Source organism: Oncorhynchus keta, chromosome 4 (genome assembly GCF_023373465.1).
Source record: "Oncorhynchus keta strain PuntledgeMale-10-30-2019 chromosome 4, Oket_V2, whole genome shotgun sequence".
NCBI lineage: Eukaryota > Metazoa > Chordata > Actinopteri > Salmoniformes > Salmonidae > Oncorhynchus > Oncorhynchus keta.
In genome coordinates, this window is record NC_068424.1 from 49,137,757 (window position 1) to 49,162,443 (window position 24,687).

General features: G+C 43.4%; 1 protein-coding gene across 2 annotated transcripts; it reads right to left on the bottom strand.

Moving 5' to 3' along the window:
* Positions 1-1,825: 1,825 nt before the first annotated feature.
* On the bottom strand, positions 1,826-23,946 carry LOC118381903 (F-box and WD repeat domain-containing 11-B). Of its 2 annotated transcripts, none has more exons than XM_035768784.2 (13): positions 23,758-23,946; positions 19,916-19,987; positions 19,505-19,727; positions 13,740-13,926; positions 13,559-13,649; positions 12,984-13,121; positions 12,459-12,577; positions 9,466-9,715; positions 8,383-8,501; positions 3,523-3,633; positions 3,350-3,428; positions 3,099-3,263; positions 1,826-2,881 (listed from the first exon to the last, which is right to left on the bottom strand). In XM_035768784.2, exons 1-12 carry the CDS (start codon positions 23,794-23,796, stop codon positions 3,102-3,104), a joined length of 1,590 nt encoding a protein of 529 aa, XP_035624677.1. In that variant the 5' UTR covers positions 23,797-23,946; the 3' UTR covers positions 1,826-2,881; positions 3,099-3,101. The 2 variants fall into 2 exon arrangements, with proteins under 2 accessions (XP_035624677.1, XP_035624685.1); XM_035768792.2 differs by lacking the exon at positions 23,758-23,946 and adding an exon at positions 21,525-21,596.
* Between the last annotated feature and the right edge of the window lie 741 nt (positions 23,947-24,687).

Sequence of the window (24,687 nt, forward strand, 5' to 3'; positions counted from 1 at the left end):
CAGGATAGGTGGAACTAAGCAAAGCCTACTGGCCAGTTACTTACACCTGTCCAGTTCTTTCACATCTGAGCCGATGAAGGAAAGGAACAAGGGAAAGGGAGCAACCAACGTTGGACTATTGAGATGCAGCACGTCTCTTACACGCTACCTACTCCCCCATCCCTCCCGGGAGGTCTTTATAGAGGTGCCGCTGCCGAATGACCCAATCACGTCGGCAGACACAAACAGCTGACTCAGGGGGGAAAAAGGGCTGTACCCGAGGATTCCAAGGAAGGCAGGAGCATGAGAGTGAGGAATCTGAACTGTAGGGGAGGGGGTTCTGGAACATCGCTGCAGTTCCTCTCGGAATGATGGAAATATTCTGCGGAGCCAAACCCAGAGTAGAAGGTGTATGGTAATCATTTCGGGGAAAGAATGCCAAATATGTGTGAGAACGGCACTATGACCTGAGAGCTCCAGGAATTATGGGCCCAAATCCGAAAGAGCCAGAGTAAGCGCGTACACACACACACACACACACACACACACACACTCTCTCTCTCTCTCTAAACAGTCTCACACACAGAGCTTTGTTTTCGGGTGAAACGTTAGGATATTGGGGTCCTGATATGTAGGAAAACAAGTGCAGTCACACACAGACATTTCTACACCACCCCACACATCCATTTGACAACAGTTATTTACACTCAGGGTACTCTGCCACAACACAGGCACTCTACTCTTCCCCCTCCAACACAAACTTAGAATAAAAAGTTTAACCCACCCATCCGTTGGTGAAGGATAAAGGCTGCTGGTATGGAGCCCGTTTCTACAGTACATTTACTCCCTAACTCTACCCAAGAGGCTCAGCTATCCCAGTCATGAATGGAACCCTATTCTTTATATTAGTGCACTGCTTTTGACCAGGGACAATAGGGAACGGTGACATTTGCAATGCATGGAAGCTCTGTAGGTTGGAGTTTGAACTCTGGCATTTGAAACTGCAGTACAAATTGGTACTAAATTATTATTTTTAAATAACCCAACAGCCGCTTTAGGTTCCATATGAAAGCTTTACTCCCATCACTACTACTTTTAAAAGGGAAACTAAATATTTGTCGCGAAGGAAAACGACATACTGTTCCTACAGGGTAGGTTATCCTATTCACACGAGTGGGTAGTGTATCAGAACAAGTTGTAATGGGATATAAGCAGTGTAACTACTTGGGTAGGACTAGTGTTACACCATATCAGGCTCAGTGATACAGTAGGGTTAGAGCGCCACCCGGTGGCAAACCTTAGACGAGAACAGACACGTTAATGATGTCCATGTATACCTACCCATCTGCAATGATGTTGAAAGTTCACTAAAGCTAGAATCCAGAATTCGTGACACAAACCCCACTGTTCGCCCCAGCACGTTTGTTACTGTTTTGTTGATTAAACAGAGTCGAGTGGCTTGTAATGCGGTAAAAAAACAAACACATTTTGTCACATGCTTCGTAAACAGGTGTAGACTAAACAGTGAAATGCTTACTTATGGGTCCTTCCCAAAACATGCAGAGGTCAAATTGAAAAGTTAAAAAACGCAGTACGTATTCTCCGATTTTCTAACGGGTGTGCGATGACGTAAGAGGGGAAAGAACAGTGTTCGTTGTTTTAAGTAACCTCCTTTTCGTCGTAATATCCTAAACGGACGTGGCAGTTTCAGCAAATGCAGATTTCAGCTTCAAGGACGCAGACGCTAACACTCATCTGGGCACACTTACTGATGCAGCCACACACACACACACACACACACACACAATAATGTCACAAGGGATAAACAGACAGACACATACAGTCATTTATGTTAGTTGGCTCAATACCCAATCACTATCAAGTACTTTATTCACAATATCATTTTCTTTAAAAAAATCATTTTAATATAGAACAATTTTGACAAGAGGACTCAGTTTTACAGCTAAATTGCATTCAGAGTTCCAGCTTCTCTCATAACTAAAGCGAGCATGGATGGATAGAGAGATGGTGAGCGGAAACGACTGAGAAGAGTGAATGAGAAAGACAATGAGAATAAGAGACAGAAAAATAACTACAATGCTTAGTATAATTTCACTAAGAACAAAATGATTTGTCAAATAAAATATAAAAACAAAATAATAAAAAAAAAAAACATTCAGAAAGTAAAACAGCCGTAAAAGGAAAGAGCTTAGGTGTCGCCCGGGACGACGTATCCCGGCAACCTCAACATGCACATCCATTTCCATGGTGACGGAGCAATACTGCCAGTCTTTCTATTAGTCTATGCCGCATTTTACAGGTTCACACACACACACGTGTGTGTTCCGCGTTCCGAACCAAGTGTTCATCCCAGGGAGAAGAGTGGGAACCAGGATAGATTGAGTGGAGTCTTCATTCTTCACTCATTAACTAACTCCATCGCTCATCCTTCCTCACTCAGAGCCGAGATAAAAGTCTCTCTCTCCCACACCGCAGCAGCAAGGTCATTCTCCGTCCATACGAGCACGTGTGTCTAGGTGGGGTTGGGGGTGAGAACTGAAGAACTAGAGCTTATGGTAGGACTTCTTAAGGTAAGTGATTAGGTCATGTCTGGTGTAAGATATGTAAAAACATTTTTTTTACTGTGGTGGGTTAGTGTTGACTGGAGAACATAAGTTAGTGATATAATAAGAATGTGTGGGTGTGGGTTCAACTGCAGGAAAAGTTGCAGTGCGTGTGTGTGTGTTTCAGGGGTGTGGTGGGAGACCTAAGTCCTTGTCAGAATGGGTATATGGACAGAAGGATGAGGAAGAAGACGAGTTGAGCTCCTCTCTGCAACACACCCTCCATCAGCCAATCAGATCTCAGCTCCTCCAAGACTCGCTGCAGTGGATGGCGCCACCTGAAGGACAGAGACGGGTCAGAAACTCCAAGCCAGAGTTCAAATCAAATTTGATTTGTCACATACATGGTTGAGCGTGCGTGCACATACATGGTTGAGCGTGCGTGCACATACATGGTTGCGCGTGCGTGCACATACATGGTTGCGCGTGCGTGCACATACATGGTTGAGCGTGCGTGCACATAAATGGTTGAGCGTGCGTGTGTGTGTGTGTTACCTGCTATCTGGAGATATAAGTGTAGGTGCGTGAGGGGGACCGGCCCTCTGACTGTCCATTGGTCGACACGTTCAGGAAGTCCCAGATGAGGATGGTGTCATCATGGGAACTGCTGATGATCTGGAACTCGTCAAACTGCAGCCGGAACACGCGCCCCGAGTGCTCCTGAAAAACACACACACAAACCACGTAACGCTACGGTCTACAACAGACGAGACATTAAAAGATTAAAGCAAACAAAAGATACTCACCACCAGTGTGCGCAGACACAAGGTGCTGGCTGGGGCTCGTGGGTCCAGGGCAGCTTGCAGGTCCCACACCTTGATCTTACTGCAGAGAGAGACGAGGTCAGTAGAACAGCAGTGTGCGTGTGAATTGTAAAAAGACAACCTATAAACTCATTGTCTGTGTGTGTGTCTCTCACCCGTCATAGGCACCACTGACAATCCTCTTGTTGTCAAAGCGAATGCAGCGGACTAGTTCCTCATGACCTTCCAACACTCGCAAACACGCTCCACACTCAATATCCCATAACCTGGAAAGAAACCACACGTTCACACAATAAACCACACGTTCACACAATAAACCACACGTTCACACAATAAACCACACGTTCACACAATAAACCACACGTTCACACAATAAACCACACGTTCACACAATAAACCATACGTTCACACAATAAACCACACGTTCACACAATAAACCACACGTTCACACAATAAACCATACGTTCACACAATAAACCATACGTTCACACAATAAACCACACGTTCACACAATAAACCACACGTTCACACAATAAACCACACGTTCACACAATAAACCATACGTTCACACAATAAACCATACGTTCACACAATAAACCATACGTTCACACAATAAACCATACGTTCACACAAAAAACCATACGTTCACACACAAAACCATACGTTCACACACACACACAGCTTTCAGAAAAGGTATTCACAACCTTTATTTAGGGCAAGCCTAAATAAGTTCAGGAGTAAAAATGTTCTTAACAAGTCACATAAGTTGCATGGACTCACTGGTGTGCAATAATAGTGTTTAATATTATTTTTTGAATGGCTTCCTCTGTACCCCACACATACAATTACCCGTACGGTCCCCTCGGTCGAGCAGTGAAAGCACAGATTCAACCAGAAATCTCATTGACATAAGTATTCACACACATCAATACTTTGTAGAAGCACTTTGCCAGCAGTTACAGCGGAGTCTTTCTGGGTAAGTCGAAGAGCTTTCCACACCTGGATTGCGCAACATTTGCCCATTATTCTTATCAAAATTCTTCCAAGTTCTATCAAAGTAGTTGTTGATCATTGCTAGACAACCATTTTCAGGTACAAATAGATTTAAGTCAAAACTAACTCAGGATCATTCACTGTCTTCTTGGTAAGCAACTCCAGTATAGATTAGGCTTTGTGTTTTTGTCCAGCTGAAAGGTGAACTCATCTCCCGGTGTCTGGTGAAAAGCAGACTGAACCAGGTTTTCCTCTAGGATTTCTACCTGTGCTTAGCTCTATTCTGTGTCTTTTCATTATAAAACGCCTTAGTCCTTGCCAATGACAAGCATGCCCATACTTGAGTAAAACATACCTTAATAGAAAATGACTCAAGTAAGTGTCACCCAGTAAAATACTACTTGAGTAAAAGTCTAAAAAGTATTTGGTTTTAAATATACTTCACTATCAAAAGTATAAATCATTTCAAATTCTTTATATTAAGAAAACCAAACGGCACCATATTAAAAAAATAATAAAAAAAGTATAGCTAGAGGCACACTCCAATACTCAGACATAATTTACAAACAAAGCATTTGTGTTTAGTGAGTCCAACAGATCAGAGGCAGTAAGGATGACCAGGGATGTTCTCTCGAAGTGTGTGAATTGGACTATTTTCATGTCCTGCTAAGCATTCGAAATGCAACGAGTATTTTGGGATGTCAAGGAAAATGTATGGAGTAAAAAGTACATTATTTTCATTAGGAATGTAGTAACATAAAAAAATGGTAGAAAATATAAAGTAAAGTAGATACCCTCCAAAAATGACTTAAGTATTTTTCTTTCCTTTACACCACTGCCCATAACATGATGCAGCCACAACCATGCATGAAAAAATAAGTGTGTACATTTTAGTCATTTAGCAGATGCTCTTATCCAGAGCGACTTACAGTAGTGAGTGCAATTATTTTTTCCCCATTCTGGTCCCCAGTGGGAATCAAACCCACAACGCTGGTGTTGCAAGCACCATGCTGTACCAACTGAGCAACACAGGACACTGTACGATTTGTCCCAAACAGAACTCTGTATTCATGGCATGAAGCTAATTTATTTGGCAAATTTTCTGCAGTTGTACTTTAGTGCCTTATCACAAACAGGATGCATGTTTTGGAATCTTTTTTTCCCTCTACAGGCTTCCTTTTCACTGTCATTTATCCATCAGTTTTCCCCTACTAGTCTTGGAATTTGAGGTTACGGTAACTGGCCAGGCCAATGTACACAGTCACCGACATAACAGTTCAGGGGGAGGTCACAACTCTGTTTATATACTTGTTTACATGGATATGCGTCCAAATAAAACCTATTTGAAACACTTCACTATCATCATGGCATTTAATGACTATCCAGGTTATTAATGATAAAAATACATCACTGAAGGCTGCTGAGGGGAGGACAGTTCATAATAATGTCTGGAATGGTATCAAACATGGTATCGTACTCATTAAACGCATGGTTTCTGTTTAATGTATTCCGTCACAGCCATTACCACGAGCCAGTCCTCCTCAGTTAAGGAGCCACCAGCCACCTGTGTTATAAACATCAAAATCAACAAATTAAGGCCAGGTTGGAGCGGGATCTGTTGCATTTTAGTATTGACAACATGAAGAGTCAAAATAAAGATATGCCTACCTTGTCCTCTCCTGCACGAAATATATAAATAAAGATCCTACTTTGATGCACAAAACCATTCAAACGAAGTCTGATGGGTTTTCCCCACTTTTCCCGAAATCGTACCATAATGTCACAAACCCTGCTGCTGCGGTCATTTGATGGCAGTGGCATATGTTCTTCAAAGAGAAGACGCCGTAATGAGAGAAAAAATGTAGACTAAGCTACTGAAAATAGGCCTTTTAAAAGATTAAATCATGACAGGGACGTTTTGATTCTTAAAGAGACGGAGTCCAGACAGGCTACTTTAAGAAACATTTTGAATAATGAAATTGACAATCATCAAAATCGAAACATGTCCAGAGCCTATTTAATCTATCTATCAAGGGGTAGGAGTGTTAGAAAGATTCTTCAAATACTGTTAGTAACATGAAAGATTCTTCAAATACTGTTAGTAACATGCATACAAAAAAATTCTGAGAAGCCCAGATGGGCACTATACTACATTTGACATTTGCGAGAAGCAGGCCAGGTGCGTCTATGCGTGCTCAGGCGCATGTTCTCCATTAACATCAGGGGTGGCAGGTAGCCTAGTGGTTACAGCCTTGGACCAGTAACCAAAAAGGTTGCTGGATCGAATTCCCGAGCTGACAAGGTATAAATATGTTGTTCTGCCCCTGAACAAAGCAGTTAACCCACTGTTCCCTGGTACGCCGTCATTGTAAATAAGAATTTGTTCTTAACTGTTAAATAAAGGTTCAAGAAAAAACATGATCAACAGGGAAACCAGACATGCTCACATGGAGCTCCTAAATGGTACGTCTTGTTACTCACAAGTGTAACAAACAACGTTTCCACTCCAAAAATGACAAATTACTGTATTTAATTCAGGCAGAAATGACAGGGATTAACTGTAAATTGCCTGTTTTACAAACTGTAGGTGACCACATGGGGCATTCATAAAAATTAGGAGGGTGGCAATTACTTTGTCTCGCCTAGGGCGGAATGTCGGCCAGTACCTGGCCTGATCAGCGTTGATGATTATATAAATGGGTTGCCTTCTTTGCGAGGCATTGGAAAACCTCCCTGGTCATTGTGGGTGAAATTCAGATAAGTGTATGCGTGGGGTACAGAGATGAGGTAGTTGTTCAAAAATCACACCTGTTCATTTAAATGCATTCCAGATGACTACCTCATTAAGCTGGTTGAGAGCATGCCAAGTGTGTGCAAAACTCAGGGGAGCAATCGGGGGAGAAGGGCCTTGGTCAGGGAGGTGACCAAGAACCCGATGGTTACTCTGACAGAGCCCTAGAGTTCCTCTGTGGAGACAGGGGATATCTTTCAGAAGGACAACCATCTCTGCAGCACTCCACCAATCAGGCCTTTATGGTAGTGGCCGTCTGGAAGCCATTCCTCAGTAAAAGGCACAAGACAGTCCACTTCGAGTTTACCAAAAGGCACCTAATGACTCTCAGACCATGAGAAACAAGATTGTCTGGTCTGATGAAACCAACATTGAACTCTTTGGCCTGAATGACAAACGTCACCTCTGGAAAAAATCGGGCACAATCCCTACGGTGAAGCATGGTGGTGGCAGCATTATGCTGTGGGTATGACGCTTGTAGCGTCATACTCAAGTTTGTAATCGCTGCAAAAGGGGCTTCAAAGTACTGAGTAAAGGGTCTGAATACTTATGTAAATGTAATACTTCCATTTTTTTAATTGTAACATCTGCACAAATTTCTGAAAACATGTTTTTGCTTTATTATTATGGAGTAGTGTGTGTAGATTGATGAAGGGAAAAACAATTTAATCTATTTTAGAATAACAAAATGTGGAAAAAGTCAAGAGATCTGAATACCTTCCAAAGGCACTACCTACCTGACACACATCCTACAAAGTCCCATAAACCCCGTGAAACAAGATATCACAGACTGGCCGTGTGCAAATACCCATAATGTGTTCTAAATAGTAGGCATTTAGCCTATGTGAAAATATAACGTTTTATAGTATGTGAAATTGGAGGGGAGGGGGCGTAGTATGTTTTAAAAGGCCAGATGTCATACTCGTTTCCTCTTTTCATCTAGTACGGATTCACTGCATGCTATTGAGTAAGAAAATCACCTTTTCAGACCCATGTGTGATTGACAACAGCTGACAATCAGGTAAGGGGACGCGCTGTACCAAAATGAACAAACGATGGGAAAAGTCGCCATTGTGCATTAGCTGACGCATTCTCAGTATGGGCGAGTCTGGTACATAGATATTTATTGCTTACTGCATACGTTATTTCTGAACATTATGTCAAAAATAGGATGTAGGATGATTAGTACAGTAGTAGGCAGGACAGATTTAGGACAGGGCCAGTCTCCTACCGTATGGTGTTGTCCGAGGAGCCACTGACCACCAGTCTGTCTCTGTACTGCAGGCAGGCGATGCCTCGCTTGTGTCCGTTTAGCGTGCGCACAAACTCACAGGTACTAGTGCTCCACACCTACAGGGGGCAGCAGAGAGAGAGGGAGACGGACATCAAATATTCAACAGAAACAACTACAATATAAAATATTGTAGAGACAAGGTATGTCCGTGTGCACCTTGAAAATAAAAGAGCCGCACACTCTAGGAGCTCAGATGCAAAAATGTAATTACCAACGTTTCGACAGCCAAGCTGTCTTCATCAGGGTATAATCACATACACTGAGGGATGACTTGTTTATATAGTGTCAAATGACACAGGTGTCTGTAATCATGGCCAAGAGTGGCCTAATACCATTGGTTAATAATCAAATATTAAAATGTCATACAAAGAACAAATGGATAGCATACGAACATAGATTAATTTGACTACACAAGTTTACAAACAATTCGATTTCGTCTCTGCGTTATATTGGCATCGAACATGTCACCCTCCCTAGGAGAGGGGGTGACCTTGATAATTTATTGTTAAAACGAGAGGCTGCCTGGATCTTTAATTTAAAGACCCTTGCGCCCTTCGGTCTCAACGTAGACTTTGATCTGAAGCCGTGATTGTGACTTTGCCATTGTAATTGTAAACTTGTGTAGTCAAATGAATGTATCCATTTGTTGTTTGTATGACATTTTAATATTTGATTATTAACCAATGATATTAGGCCACTCTTGGCCACAATTACAGACACCTGTGTCTTTTGACAATATATAAACGAGTCATCCCTCAGTGTTTGTGATTATACCCTGATGAAGACAGCTTGGCTGTCGAAACGTTGGTAATTACATTTTTGCATCTGAGCTCCTAGAGTGCGGCTCTCTTTTATTTTCAAGTTTTCTACTCCGCTAGCCAGCACCTCGTCTTAATAGCGGTGCGTTTCTTTTTCTTCTAGATGTCCGTGTGCACCCACATACTCGCTAGCCCCACATTTCATATCTCATGATCCACACACACACACACACACACACACACACACACACACACCTCTCACCTTGATGGTGCGATCCCCCGAAGCCGACACAATGTATTTGTCGTCAAAATCGACCACGTTGACGGCGGCACGGTGACCCACGAGGACCCGCCGGAGGCTGATGTCGGTGGGCGAGGCCATGTCCCACACGGCGATGGAGCGGTCCTTGGAACACGTCACCATCAGACCGTTGCAGAAGCGCAGGTGGAGCACCGCCTCGTTGTGATGGATCAGGGTGTTCAATACCTCACCCGACGTCACGTCCCACACCCTGGGTGAGCGAGGGAGACAGACAGAGGAGAAGGGGAGGGTGGAGGGAGATTTAAAAAAAGGGAGGGAAGGGAGGGAGAAGGAGAAACGGGGGGGTATTATAAAAAATAAAGAACGAGACTGATTAACGAAAGCTCTGCTAAACAGACCGAAGCGGCCTAGGCTGGACACTGCGCCGTCCCAGTCAACACACCCCACACTAGGGACCAGCCGTTAAGAGCGTTTTTATTGAGTTCCACTGTACGACAGGGGGGGGATCAAACACACAAACTCAGAACACACACTGGAAAAGCTGAGACTCAAAGCCATAAACAAGCGCCCGTCAAGCCGTCGCTAAGGAAGTGAAGTCACATTTTCCTTGGATACCTCCCAGGGAGAGTGTGAAGTAATGAGTGTGTGAAGGTTGAGCTTCTGTGTGCAGCCGAGACTGGCATGGGCTGGTGCTGGTGCGTGCGCACACACTCTCTCTCTATCTCCCGTTTGGACATTGTGTGACATTGAAAATGTTAACTAACCATATTGACTATCACAACTCTCTTACAGATAGGAAATCTAACAGCTAGCCTTATATTGGAAGGTGAGAAATGGTGACGATTTAAATTTAAATATCAATCTCCTCCCTGTGTACGAGTGTGTGTAGCTACAGAAGATAGGGTGAAGTACTGATTATTACCACAAAGAGTGGTAGAGAGAGACTGGCATTCACAAATGATATAGCTATTGCATCAAAGAGACAGAGAGATGGCTGGGCAGCAGTTTAGCACTCCTCAACTAGCTTTAAATAAATGAGCAGACAGGGCAGAATAGTTTCATATATAGATAGACCACAGACAGAGTGTTCTCTCTCTGCTTTGAGACCTATGTTTGGCTGCTCAGAGGGTTGGCTGGTGTGACAGTCAGAAGTGACAGTGATCCAAAGGCTGTGGTGTGTATTGGGGCGAATCCAAGACAGATGTGGAGACTGTTGGCGATCCTGACCAAGACAACTTTTTAGTTATGTTTCTAGGACAACAATGTCCATTCTAGATGTATTTATATCATGTACTTTTTCCACATTTTGTTCCGTTACAGCCTTATTCTAAAATGAATTAAATAAATAAAAATCCTCAGCAATTTACACACAATACCCCATAATGACAGTGAAAACAAGTTTAGACATTGTTGCAAATGTATAAACAACAACAAAATAAAGCTTATTTACTTAAGTATTCAGATCCTTTGCTATGAAAATCGAAATTGAGCTCAGGTGCATCCTGTTTCCATTGATAATCCTTGAGATGTTTCTACAACTTGATTGGAGTCCACCTGTGGTAAATTCAATTGATTGGACATGATTTGGAAAGGCACAAACCAACCTATATAAGTAGACAGGTCAGAGCAAAAACCAAGCCGAGAGGTCAAAGGAATTGTCCATAGAGCTGTGAGACAGGATTGTATCAAGGCACAGATCTGGGGAAGGGTACCAAAAGATTTCTGCAGCATTGAAGGTCCCCAAAAACACAGTGGCCTCAATCATTCGTCAATGGAAGAAGTTTGGAATCACCAAGACTCCTCCAAGGTCTGGCCGTCCGGCCAAACTGAGCAATCGGGGAAGAAAGGCCTTGGTCAGGGAGGTGACCAAGAACCCGATTGTCACTGACAGAGCTCCAGAGTTCCTCCGCGAAATCCTTGATGAAAACCTTCTCCAGAGCGCTCAGGACCTCAGATTGGGGTGAAGGTTCACCTTCCAACAGGACAACGCCCCTAAGCACACAGCCAAGACAACTCAGGAGTGGCTTCTACAAGTCTCGGAATGTCCATGAGTGGCCCAGCCAGAGACCGGACTTGAACCCGATCGAACATCTCTGGAAACCTGAAAATAGCTGTGCAGCGACGCTCCCCATCCAACCTGACAGAGCTTGAGAGGATCTGCAGAGAAGAATGGGAGAAAGACCCCAAATACAGGTGTGCTAAGTTGGTAGCGTCATACCCAAGAAGACTGGTTGCTGTAATCGATGCCAAAGTTGCTTCAACAAAGTAATGAGTCAAAGGTCTGAATACTTATGTATTCTAAAAATCTGTTTTTGCTTTATGGGGTACTGTGTGTAGATTGATGAGGGGGGAAAAAAGTTTCAGCAATTTTAGAATAAGGCTGTAATGTAACAAAATGTGGAAAAAGTCAAGGGATGTGAATACCTTCCAAAGGCACTAGCTACCTGACACACATCCTACAAAGTCCCATAAACCCCGTGAAACAAGATATCACAGACTGGCCGTGTGCAAATACCCATAATGTGTTCGAAATTGTAGGCATTTAGCATATGTGAAAATATAACGTTTTATAGTATGTGAAATTGGAGGAAAAGAAACGTATGTTTTAAATCCCAGGATGTCTAACTGTATTCTAAAAAACTGTTTTTGCTTTGTCATTATGGGGTACTGTGTGTAGATTGACGAGGGGAAAAAAAACAGTTTCAGCAATTTTAGAATAAGGCTGTAACATAACAAAATGTGGAAAAAGTTGACATACCGAGTGGATAAGACATACCGGGTGGCTAAAGCAGTAGGTAATATAGCGACAGATGGCAGTGTAAGGTTGTCCCCTCAAACGGCACCCTATTCCATATATGGTAGTGTACTACTTTTGGACCAGAGCTCCATGGGTCCTGGTGAAAACTAGTGCACTGCATGGGAAATAGGGTTGCATTTGGACTAAGCCTGTGTGTGTGTGTGTTATATATATATATGAGATGACTGTGTCATACCTGACAGTGGAGTCCGAGGAACCAGTGACTATGACTCTCTCATCATACTGCAGACACAACACTGACCCCGTATGACCTGTCAGGATCTTCAGACACTCCAGAGACTGCTTGTCCCAGATCTACACCGATAGAGGGAGGAGGAGATGTCAGGAGAGAGAGAGAGAGTAGAAAAAGAAAGAGTTAGCATGAGGAAGGGAGAGAAAGCGAGCAGGAGCAGATGTGGGTCAGGGTAAGCTGGTCTCAGTATTGTTCATGCCCCATTTCCATGCAGTGTGGAGGGATCCCAGTGTACTAGAGCGCTGGAGATGGACAGGCTAGCCCTTTCCTCCCTCCTCCCCCTCATTTTCCAGGCCAGACAGATGAGTGGAACACACAGAGGGTGGGCAAATGACTCCTTTCATCCTTTAATTCATGTCTTTCCTTTGAGATACAGACAGCTGTTGTTTCACATCAAAGGCATAGTCTGCAATAACATGATGATTAATCCACTTTGACCCATCCAAAAAGACAAGTACACGCACGCACCTTTATGGAGTTGTCTCTCAGGCCGCTGATGATTTTATCGTCGTCGTACTGGAGACAGTAGACTCCTTTACTGTTCTCTGACCGACACTGGATCCTCTGCAGGTTGTGCCTGCCACACCGCCAGTTAGCCTCAATAGTCTACACACACACACAGGAGAGATAGAGGCGAGGAGAGGGGGTAGAGGTGAGCAGAGCAGAGAGGGGGTTGACAGGTAGTGGAAAGGAGAGAGAGATGTCAAGAGGAAACACATACAATAGGGGGATATAGAAGAAAAAAGAAAAGAGTGGATATATGAGGGAGGAAAAACATTGGATGGGGAAAAAGAGCAACTACGGGTGAGACCAAAATAGATCCCTTCATCAAAAGTATTAATCAACTTTATTGATTGTTTTTAATCACACCCACGGTCTATAGACACAGAACGCGTCACCCCCCAAATGGCACCCTATTCCCTACATAAGGTCACCAGAGCCCTGGTGAAAAGTAGTGCACTAAATAGGAAATAGGGGGCCATTTGAGACGTAGCCACTGCCTGAAGGGCGAGGGTTTTTTGTGGACAGAGCTACAGTCTAACCTCTATGTCCTGGATGATCTTGGGGTAAAGGGAGTGGTAGTAGGAGTTGGGCGGGACCTCTGTCGTTCGGTTCTTGAACAGATACTTCTCCCTGAGATGACGGACAGAACAATAAGCCAATGAGAAATCACCTTGTGTCTCCGTCTCAGGTAACTCGACGAGCGTTGGTGTTTATGCTCACCACTGGTGCCTCTCGGACAGGCCTTTCCAGAGGGGGTCTGTGCGGACCATGCGTTCTATGAGTTTCTTCCAGAGCATGCCCTCTGAGATCACCCTCTGCCACTCCTTACACACCAGCTCCGCGGAGCACAGAGACTGCGCGTCCAGGAACGACAGGATGTTCTCTGCTATGTGGTCCAGACCCTGGGCTAGAGAGAGGAAGCGAGAGAGATGAGGTGTAAGTGTTTGTTGGGTGTGTGAGCATGGTGTGTGAAGGAGTGCAAAAGTGTGTGGAAGATAGAGCTCTGCTACCTAACACTAGACACCAGGTTAGGGGGTCGGGCAGCTCCGTTTCTTTCGTCAATTTATAGGTTTCGGGCTGGGCTCTGCCATCAGTAACGTTTTGAAGTTGAGCCATTCGCTCGTCATCTGCTGTGCAGTAGCCGACAGTCATACCTGCCTAACATGGTGCCAGAAGTGCTTTAACCTCGTCAAATAGACCAGAATATTGTCCGCGTCGACAGGGGAGATTGTCACAGGAAATAACGTTAGCCAGCGAGCGGCTAACTACTCCCCCACGTCCCGTCATTGAGCAGCCAAAGGCGGAGCCGTTGCTATGGACACTCAGACAGGCCGATTAACAGCAGAGTGCATGCAACAGTGCAGACTGAGACCAGAAGCTAACAGAGGGAAGTTATTTCAAATGTTGGGCTGGGCCTTAAATTAGGCAGAAGTAAATCGGAATTGGGCAGGGTCTGAACGTCACGGGCTCAGGCTTAAAATACATTCCTGTGCTGGACTCTAGCGGACGCATCCAAAAGAAGGTGTGAACGTGTGTACGCGCGGGTGAGAAAGGGTGTCTGGAAAATAAGTTAAAGGGTGTGTATGGCTGTGGCAGTCACGAAATTGTCAGCCGGTGACTGCCAAGCAAATAACTGGTCGGTCTCACGGTAATTGACCGTTAATTAAACATACACATTTAGCATCTACTGGCTTCCATACAGCCTACAAGCCACTGATGCAGACTTTTCAAACATATACGTTTGAAAAAGTCTGAGAAATCCATGTATTATAGCCTACACCTTCACAATGAATCCATTATTTATTTTAGACAGGTCTAAAGAAGCATGATATGAAGAAAATGTAGTCTGTTTCAGAAGAAAATAGCATACTCTGAGTTGTCTTTATGTTAGGTCCTGATGTGGCAATGCCAAATGGCTGTGGGCTACACTAGTTCATTTGGCAGACAAGATTTGCTTACAAGGCTACACGATGAGACTAATTTGAAAAATCCTGCTTGAAAAGGCATGAGCTCTGCTTTGTTTTTTTCCATTCAGGCAGTACACACATCAATCATCTCTCATTCACAATTTGACAAGCACTTGATAATATCTACAATTTCATGGTGGCATCCCCTTTGTGTGGCCATAATGCACCCTAAAACAGCCTGCGCGCGTCCTTATCCAATTCCAAAAGGTGCATATTGAAAATATTGGAACAACTGTCCACATTTACTTCTCGTCAGCCAACAAGATGAACAGCAAGTGCACTAGCCTATGTCAATCTACTATCCCCCATAGTACAAAAGTCGACCTATTGGGTGAGAAATAAATATTCCAAACAGTCTGGGACAGTTATGGGATGCGATAGATCCCAAATTATTAGATTTTTATTTTTTATGCTAGTGGTTATATTTACTCAATGTGGCTGATGTAACAGATCAGAATTTTTAGCTTAAAATGTTGATAGCCTAATAGTTTATTTCTTCACATTATAAGCACAGCAATGTGTACATGGCAGTAGGATATAAGCACGAATGTTCCATTAACGGGAAAACACCGTTATCAAAAGTGACCGCAAATGCAATTATGCATGTAATCCTTTTTATAAAGGTGCATTTTATATAGTGAAAATTATCTTCCCCAAACTTGAAACTCACGCACTGCTTATGTATGCCGGTTAGGCTCTTAACCCCTTGTAAAGCGGATTAATGTGCTCCATTTTAAGAAGTTATTTGGCCATTTTAGTTTTGATACAAACTTTAAAGAAACATATAGGCCTATGGGCTAGGGGGCAACATGAGGTGTGAGACTGATTCGAAAAAGTCGCAAAAAAAATAAAATGTAAACATCATTCACAAGTGATAGTCTGATGGGTATCAATGTTAGCCTATTATTGATATAAACTTGTCTTTGCATATACATTACCAGTCAAAAGTTTGGACAAATACCCATACCAGGGTTTCTTCATTTTTTAAACTATTTTCTACGTTGAAGAGTGATAGTGAAGACATCAAAACTATGAAATAACACATATGGAATCATGTGGTAACCAAAAAAGAAATGTGTTGAAAAAATTTAAATCATTTTATATTTGAGATTCTTAAAAAGTACCCTTTGCCACCCTTTGCCTTGACAGCTTTGGAGACTTGGCCTTCTCTCAACCAGCTTCATGAGGTAGTCACCTGGAATGCATTTAAATGAACAGGTGTGCCATGTTAAAATAATTTCTGTAATTTCTTTCCTTCTTAATGCGTTTGAGCCAATCAGTTGTATTGTGACAAGGTAGGGGTTGTATACAGAAGATAGTCTTTCACCAAATAGGGCTAAGTCCATATTATGGCAAGAACAGCTCAAATAAGCAAAGAGAAACAACAGTCCACCATTACTTTCAGACATTAACATCACTCAATGTGGAAAATGTGAAGAACTTTGAAAGCTTCTTCAAGTGCAGTCGCAAAAACCATCAGGTGGTGCTATGATGAAACTGGCTCTCATGAGGACCGCCACATGAAAGGAAGAACCAGAGTTCTCTTGCTGCAGAGGACAAGTTCATTAGCGTTACCAGCCTCAGATATTGCAGCCCAAATAAATGCTTCAGAGTTCAAGTAACAGACAAACCTCAACATAAACTGTTCAGAGGAGACTGCGTGAAGCAGGCCTTCATGGTCGAATTGCTGCAAAGAAACCGTGGAAAATTGTCCAAATTTGCGATTTTTGGTTCCAACCGCATGTCTGTGAGATGCAGAGTAGGTGAATGGATGATCTCCACATGTGTGGTACCCACAGTGAAGTAGGAGGTGTTATGGTGCTTTACTGGTGACACCATCTGTGATTTCTTTAGAATTCAAGGCACACTTAACCAGCATGGCAACAGCAGCATTCTGCAGCAATACGCCATCCCATTTGGTTTGTGCTTGGTGGGACAATCATTTGTTTCTCAACAGGACAATGACCCAACACACATCCAGGCTGTGTAAGGGCTATTTGACCAAGGAGAGTGATGGAGTGCTGCATCAGATGACCTGGCCTCCACAATCACCCGACCTCAACCCAATTGAGATGGTTTGGGATGATTTGGACTGCAGAGTGAAGGCAAGGCAGCCAACAAATGCTCAGCATACAGTTGAAGTCAGAAGTTTACACAAACCTTAGCCAAATACATTTAAACTCAGTTTCACAATTCCTGACATTTAATCCTAGTACAAATTCCCTGTCTAGGTCAGTTAGGATCACCACTTTATTTAAAGACTGAAATGTCAGAACAATAGTAGAGAATGATGTAATTCAGATTTTTTTCCGTCACATTCCCAGTGGGTCAGAAGTTTACATACACTCAATTAGTATTTGGTAGCATTGCCTTTAAATTGTTTAACTTGGGTCAAACGTTTTGGGTAGCCTCCCACAAGCTTCTCACAATAACTTTGGTGAATTTTGGCCCATTTCTCCTGACAGAGCTGGTGTAACTGAGTCAGGTTTGTAGGCCTCCTTGCACACACACACACACACACACACACACACTTTCCAGTTCTGCCCACAAATTTTCCTTAAGATTGAGGTCAGGGCTTTGTGACGGGCACTCCAATACCTTGACTTTGTTGTTCTTAAGCCATTTTGCCACAACTCTGGAAGTACGCTTGGGGTCATTCTCCATTTGGAGGACCCATTTGCAACCAAGCTTTAACTTACTGCCTCATGTCTTGAGATGTTGCTTCAATATATCCACAATTTTCCTTCCTCAATATGCCATCTATTTTGTGAAGTGCACCAGTCCCTCCTGCAGAAAAGTACCTCCACAACAGGATGCTGCCACCCCCATGCTTCACAGTTGGGATGGTTTTCAGCTTGCAAGCCTCCCCCTTTTCCCTCCAAACATAACAATGGTCATTATGGACAAACAGTTATATTTTTGTTTCATCAGACCAGAGGACATTTCTCCAAAAAGTACAATCTTTGTCCCCATGTGCAGTTGCAAACCGTAGTCTGGATTTTGTTATGGCGGGTTTGGAGCAGTGGCTCCTTCCTTGCTGAGCGGTCTTTTAGGTTATCTTGATTTGGACTCATTTTTGTTGTGGATATAGATACATTTGTAACGGTTTCCTCCAGCATCTTCACAAGGTCCTTTGCTGTTGTTCTGGGATTGATTTGCACTTTTCGCACCAAAGTGCATTCATCTTCAGGAGACAGAACGCATCTCCTTCCTGAGCAGTATGACAGCTGCGTGGTCCCATGGTGTTTATACTTGCGTACTATTGTTTGTACAGATGAACGTGGTACCTTCAGGCATTTGGACATTGCTCCCAAGGATGAACCAGACTTGTGGAGGTCTACTTGTGGAGGTCTCGGTTGATTTATTTGGATTTTCCCATGATGTCAAGCACAGAGGCACTGAGTTTGAATATAGGCCTTGAAATACATCCACAGATACACCTCCAATTGACTCAAATTATGTCAAGTAGCCTATCAGAAGCTTCTAAAGCCATGACATAATTTTCTGGAATTTCCACAGGTGTTTAAAGGCACAGTCAACTTAGTGTATGTAAACCTCTGACCCACTGGAATTGTGATACAGTGAATTATACATGAAATAATCTGTCTATAAACAATTGTTGGAAAAGTTACTTGTGTCATGCACAAAGATGTTCTAACCGACTTGCCAAACTATAGTTTGTTAACAATAAATGTGTGGAGTCGTTGAAGAACTAGTTTTAATGACTAACCTAAGTGTATGTAAAGTTCCGACTTCAACTGTATGTGGGAAGTCCTTCAAGACTTATTGGAAAAGCATTCCAGGTGAAGCTGGTTGAGAGAATGCCAAGAGTGTGCAAAGCTGTCATCCAAGGCAAAGGGTGGCTACTTTGAAGAAAATATATTTAAATTTGTTAACTATTCTACAATGTAGAAAATAGTAAATAAAAATAAAAAACCCTTGCATGAGTAGGTGTCCAAAATGATGACTGGTACTGTATGAGTGAAATTTGTTGGACCATTATCACCCACCTGTATTGAAACAGGGGCAGTGGGAAAACATACATGTAATCTACGCACTTAAATAGCGAAGGGAGGACGCTTTTCCCCGTGGTTCATTTTCATGCCAGCCAGGTAGGCTATACTCCGGTTGTAAATATAAGCAAAGTGCTTAATATTAGTAAAGTTGAGAAATAAATATTTTAGGTCTGCCTACAGAAAGCTGAACAACCGCTTTTTAGTAGAGGCCATCACTCTGTTTTCACACGCAATTGCATTTCCTATTGAAATGTTGCACAACATGAGCTCTCATGAAGTGCGTGATTAGATTTTCAATAACATTTGCATTGATGTCAGAGTGCTTAGAGGGAGTGCTGAGTACCAGGCAGTTAGCAAGTTTGGTACGCTACCCAATGACCATGAGCAGCATCAGAACTTAGAGAAGCCCCCCCAAAAAACGTGGAATTTGACTGCCTTCGTGACTTGTGACCGCCGGTGTGGCGGTGTTACGTTCACCTCAACAACCCTAGGTGTGTGTTACCTGGCAGTGCTGTGACGAAGTCTCGTTGGAGCATGGGTTTGAGGTAGGAGTTGATGTGGCCGTGTTGGTAGTGGCACATTCGGGAGATGAGGTGTTCTACAAACTCAACTTGGTCAGTCTCGGACCACTGGTCAAACAGGGAGATGCAGTGCTCCTTCTCCTTGTCGTTGTTCCCCTCCGACGGGCGCTTACGAGAGCCCGTCATCACAGGACCGTTACTAAGCTGAGAGGGAGAGGACAGAGTTATACACGCACACACGGCACTACGGGTTCCATTCCCACTGAAATTGAATTGCCCATTGCCATAAATTTTAAGTTCCTTTTCAAGGACAATTGACACATTTTACGATGTAATATCCCTCAGATATATTACACAGATTCAACACCCTCATAATCCACCTACACACACACCTTGGTGAGAACTGTGGTCTTCTTTGGCGAGAGGTCGTCTACGTGGTTCTGAGACTCCATGACTGATGTGTTCTGTATGAAGAGACAAGAACACGGGGAATGAATGGTTAGAGCTCATTTGGTGTCTGTTAAGAAAAGGTAAATGAACACAAATGTGCAAAATGGTGGCAGAATGCAGAGTACAATGGCACACACACACGGCTAGCTAATAACATAAGAAAGCTCCTCTCCCTGTGATGTGAAGTCTGGACAGGAAATTAAACTGGAGTATGTGGGTATGGCTGCTAGACAAACCTTGCAGTAATGAAACCATAATCTGATAGTACCAAGTACCAAGCCCTACAACACAGACAGTTTTCATTTCAAATGGCACCCTATTCTCAACTACGTACTACTTTGTGTCAAAAGCACAACACTGTATAGGGAATAGGGTGTCATTTAGGATGCAACCACAAACAGTGGGAGAATGCTGGGAGGAGTACTGTTAAAGGTTGAACCAGACGGGTTCCCTCTCCCATTTAAAATGTTAACAGATACACACATACAGCCCGTGCTTGTTATATGTCTGTGTCATCCACACACACTTCACCTGACACTTTCACAGATTGAGAAATCTGTCCAGATGTGTATGGATGCATGTAGAAGAGAAACACAAGGGACTTCCTCAGATGGCCTACAGTAGCACATCTCCACTATCTGATCTGCAAAAATGAAACTGATATTGCACTGGATCATTTGTCACTCTTCAGTGGAGAGACTGACAGACCAATAGTAACAGGTCAGACGGGTACACAGACAGATGGGTACACAGACAAGGTCAGGGGTCAAGGCTGAGACAGACACTAGTGTTCATGCAGCAGTGCCATACAGAGCAGACAAACTAACAGACAGAGAGCAAGCCTAGGGACAGGCTGCCAGAGACAGCGAGCATACCATGGCGCCCCTCACTCCCCCCCTAACACAGGCAGGGCGGGGGGTTCCTAGACCATCCCCTGCCCAACACACCTCCAGGCAACCTAGCACTGCACCACAAGTGACATGCTCTGGTAGCCTCTCCTTCCTTTCACCCCAGCCAGCAGCCCCAACTCTGCTCATCTAATTCCGATTAACTAGACAACTCATGTCAAGTGAACTGGGCAACTTTTGTCAGAACTTAAAAATAAAAATCCCAAACTTTAGAGTAGGGAGGGAGAGACTTTGTCTAGCTATTTGAAGCTTTACTTTCACAAGACCTAGCTGGGTTTGGCTAGGCTTGATACAATCCTGTTCCTGTGATTCACTTGTTAGTCTATTATGCTATCTTTGATCGAAATTTGGTCTATGTCACTTCAGCTTTGACCAAAACAACTTTTTTACCAAGGAAAGAGGGAGGCATCTTTCAGGCGAGCTTGTCTGTATTGATCAACCATTTTCTAGAAGGCTAAATATGAACTTGGGCCAAGATATCAGATATCCTGTAAGCTGGGCTGGAGAGAGAAGCATGTTTTTGGGAGGAAGAGGCGGGAAGGCAAGGGGGCCTGGGGAGGGTGCAGGACACAGCTCATGGTGTGGTAAGGGGCTGAGGGGGGGCAGTAGGCAGGTCAGAATTAAGAGGAGAGAGTAGCAGAACCTGGTTGTGTGCCCGGGTGGAGGGGATGCTCTGCAGGCACCTGAGTGCACACAAACTCTCTGCCACCGAGGAGCAGCCCAGCCAGAGAGAGCGAGGTACAGAGCACTGTGTGAGAGAAGGAGAGATCGGAAGAGGAATGAAAGGAGAGAAAAGAGGCGTGAGACAGGGATGGGAGAAAGGACGGGAAGAGAGAGAAGGAGGAAAAGAGATGAGGAAACAAGCGAGATGAGGGGTGGAGGAAAGGAGTTGAAGAGGTAGAGGATAGATGAGAGTAGCAGGAGGAAGATGAAAATGGGGGGTAGAATATACGTAGACAAAAAGGAGTGAAAGAAATGGGAGGAATGTGGAGGGAAGACAAATATGACGAAACAGAATAGGAAAGAGTGAAGTGAAGAACAGATTGGTGTGTGTAATCACACCAGTGTTTGTGAAGATGAGAAGAGGAGGTGGGTTGGGGTAGTGAGGGGAAAAACCAGTATTAGAGCTACACGCACATTTGCACAGTGAGCGCAGAAACACATACTTACACACACACAAGGCATAGACAGACACACAAAAGCATTGTTAGATATATGAAGTGGGTGGGGATAGGAAGAGAAGTTGGAGGGACGATTACGCAATGGACATGTTACTCAATTTTAAGGCCTTTGGTTTTTGCTAACGCCCCACCCTCTGTTCTTCCATCCTCACACTATGAAAGTGGTTAGTGATTTACATAGGGTCAAAATATACACACAGAATAATCTAGAACATAAATAACATATGTACATTGTCAATTCAGTGTGAGTATGCTATCTAATAGGACTGTCTAATATAGCCTAGGTTGGGAAAAGGGTAAACAGGGAAGGGGTAACTGGAACAGAAACAGGACATGTATCCTAGCTCAAGATCAATGTAGTTTACTTGCAGGGTGGTTGTGTTGATTTAGGTTTAGTCAATGTCAAATAATGCTTACCATTGAGCTTATTAATGGTTTAAAGAGAGGGATACGACTGACCTAATTGGACAAGGGAAAACTCTATTGGAAGTCTTGACAGACTCATTAGGTAGTTACAGGTTAATCACCTAGAGATTTCTGATTCAGTGTGAAAATAAAGCCATCATTGGTGCGGTGAGGAGCGAGTCTGGTTAGGTGGAATTTAACTTTGGATGAGGATTGTTGTGCTGGATGAAACCAAATCGGTTCCTTATTTAACAAACCATTTCACTGTAATTATCAGGCTTATTGTAGATATCGGTTTTCAGCTACTAGTTACCAACACTGGAATATTATTCTAATGTTAGCCAATTGACAGTCTTGACAGGCAGATGTAATTTTTGATAGACGACATCAGACCAACAACTAGTAACGTTAAACGTGCAAGGTAGAACTCTGGGCAAACAGCTAGCCATCACCCCAAAATATGATATTGGTTTTGGACTGGTCAGGTGGCTAGTTCAATCTAGCTAACGTTACCTATAAATCTGCGAGCTCGCTAACGTTACCTTGGTAAATTGAAGAATGAAAAGATAGTTGGTTACAAATGTCAGCTGTCCATCTATAGCTGTCGAAATCAAGTAAGTCACAATTATTTATGCATCACAATGTCAGTGGCCAACTATTTGTTGCTTAACCAACAACTCGTTAGCAATGGAGTTAGCAATGAAACTACCCCTCGCGAGTTAATGTTGTGCACTTCCTTCTACGCAGCTTTATAAACATGAACACGCACACCAGAAGAACATTCAGAAATGCACATGGGAGGGTGTGGGCGACATCTAATTATATGTTATCAGACATTAAATGTGCATTCCTGTAGCTATCCAGCTAACTAGCCAGGTACGTTGTGTCCATAGTTAGCAGGCTAGTTAGCTAACTAGCTGTGACACAGGGCCGAGTGGCGCAGCGTCACCGCAGTGAAAAGCTACACCGAAAGCGGACGCCTTGCAGAAACCATTCGCCTATTTCACATGAGGTTACGGATTCAATTTGGCAATTTCAAAAATCAGGGACTATCCTGTCACTTTGCCTAATAGGCTTTCGACGACCTAGTCAGTCGCTGCACCAGGACCCTCAAAGAAAAAAATATCGATGTTTCAGGCCCTCCCTCTTTTTCTAGTTCCCCTTCCTTTTTCCTCCAACTCTCCCGACCGTCGGTTCGGGTTGGTACCACGTTCGGCCTTCGATTCAAGCCTCTACGACTCCTTTTTGTTCCCAGTAGCGGTCTAAGGGGTCAATGTCACAAAAGCTTACCATTAATTCCAACGTTTTGTCCTCAATCTCCGGTTCCATGTTGTTGGCCACCCCGAAACTCGGCTGTGAAAATGGAAACCAAACACTGCGTCGGCGGCTGCAAAGGCAGAGACGTCATTCACTTCGCTCAGCTACAGCTTGGCAGGGCTGTTTAGTGCCCTGCCCCCACTCGTGAATCCGACACTCTTGACTGGCCACGCTCTGCTAGAGGCGTGCCTTAACTGGCTTGCCCCACATTGATTGGCTTGTCGTGCTATCAAGGCATTCCCTTAACAAGAAGGCCAAATGTTTGAAGATGCTGCCATTCTGAGAAACACATCAAAACTAATACCACTCATCACTTTTAGAACGATACCAAAATATGCTTTCTGAGTCTCAGAGATGACTCGCGTCATTTGTTAACGTAGTACATAAAGGAATATGGACGAGCAAGCAAGCAAAACCTATTTTGCATTACTTCTAATATAACACTGAAAATTAATGTAGACACTAGCATACAAGCACCAGATCATTTGTAGAATGGCTAAAATGACATCTAGGCATGTATCTCTTCAGGGCTTGGGGTATCACTAGACACCCTGGTTCGATTCCAGGCTGTATCACAACCGGCCATGATTGGGAGTCCCTTAGGGCCGTGCACAATTGGCCCAGCGTTGTCCGGGTTTGGCCATCATAAATAAGAATTTGTTCTTAACCGATTTGCCTAGTTAAATAATGGTTCAAATGTAAAAAAATAAATGAGCAATGTGGGCAAATGTATTTGTAACAAATAATGTAGAAAGAGTTTCTCCTGAATTATACATTCTCCTTACCTTTTTGACAGCAATTGATTTGATATTTTAAAAACCTGACCAGTGAATCTAACTAAGGCCCTCATTGATTAGAATTCAGTATCCTTATTTTCCACACCAAATAAAATACATGCACCAT

What these genes read in the sequence shown, in the direction of transcription:
- LOC118381903 (XM_035768784.2), bottom strand. Translation starts at nt 23,796, where the DNA reads ATGGAACCGGAGATTGAGGACAAAACGTTGGAATTAATG. An exon ending in AGATCATCCAGGACATAGAG is followed by an intron (nt 13,122 to 13,558) that starts GTTAGACTGTAG and finishes GTGTGTGTGTAG; the next exon opens with ACTATTGAGGCTAACTGGCG. An exon ending in TCCTCGGACAACACCATACG is followed by an intron (nt 3,634 to 8,382) that starts GTAGGAGACTGG and finishes GTTTCTTTCCAG; the next exon opens with GTTATGGGATATTGAGTGTG.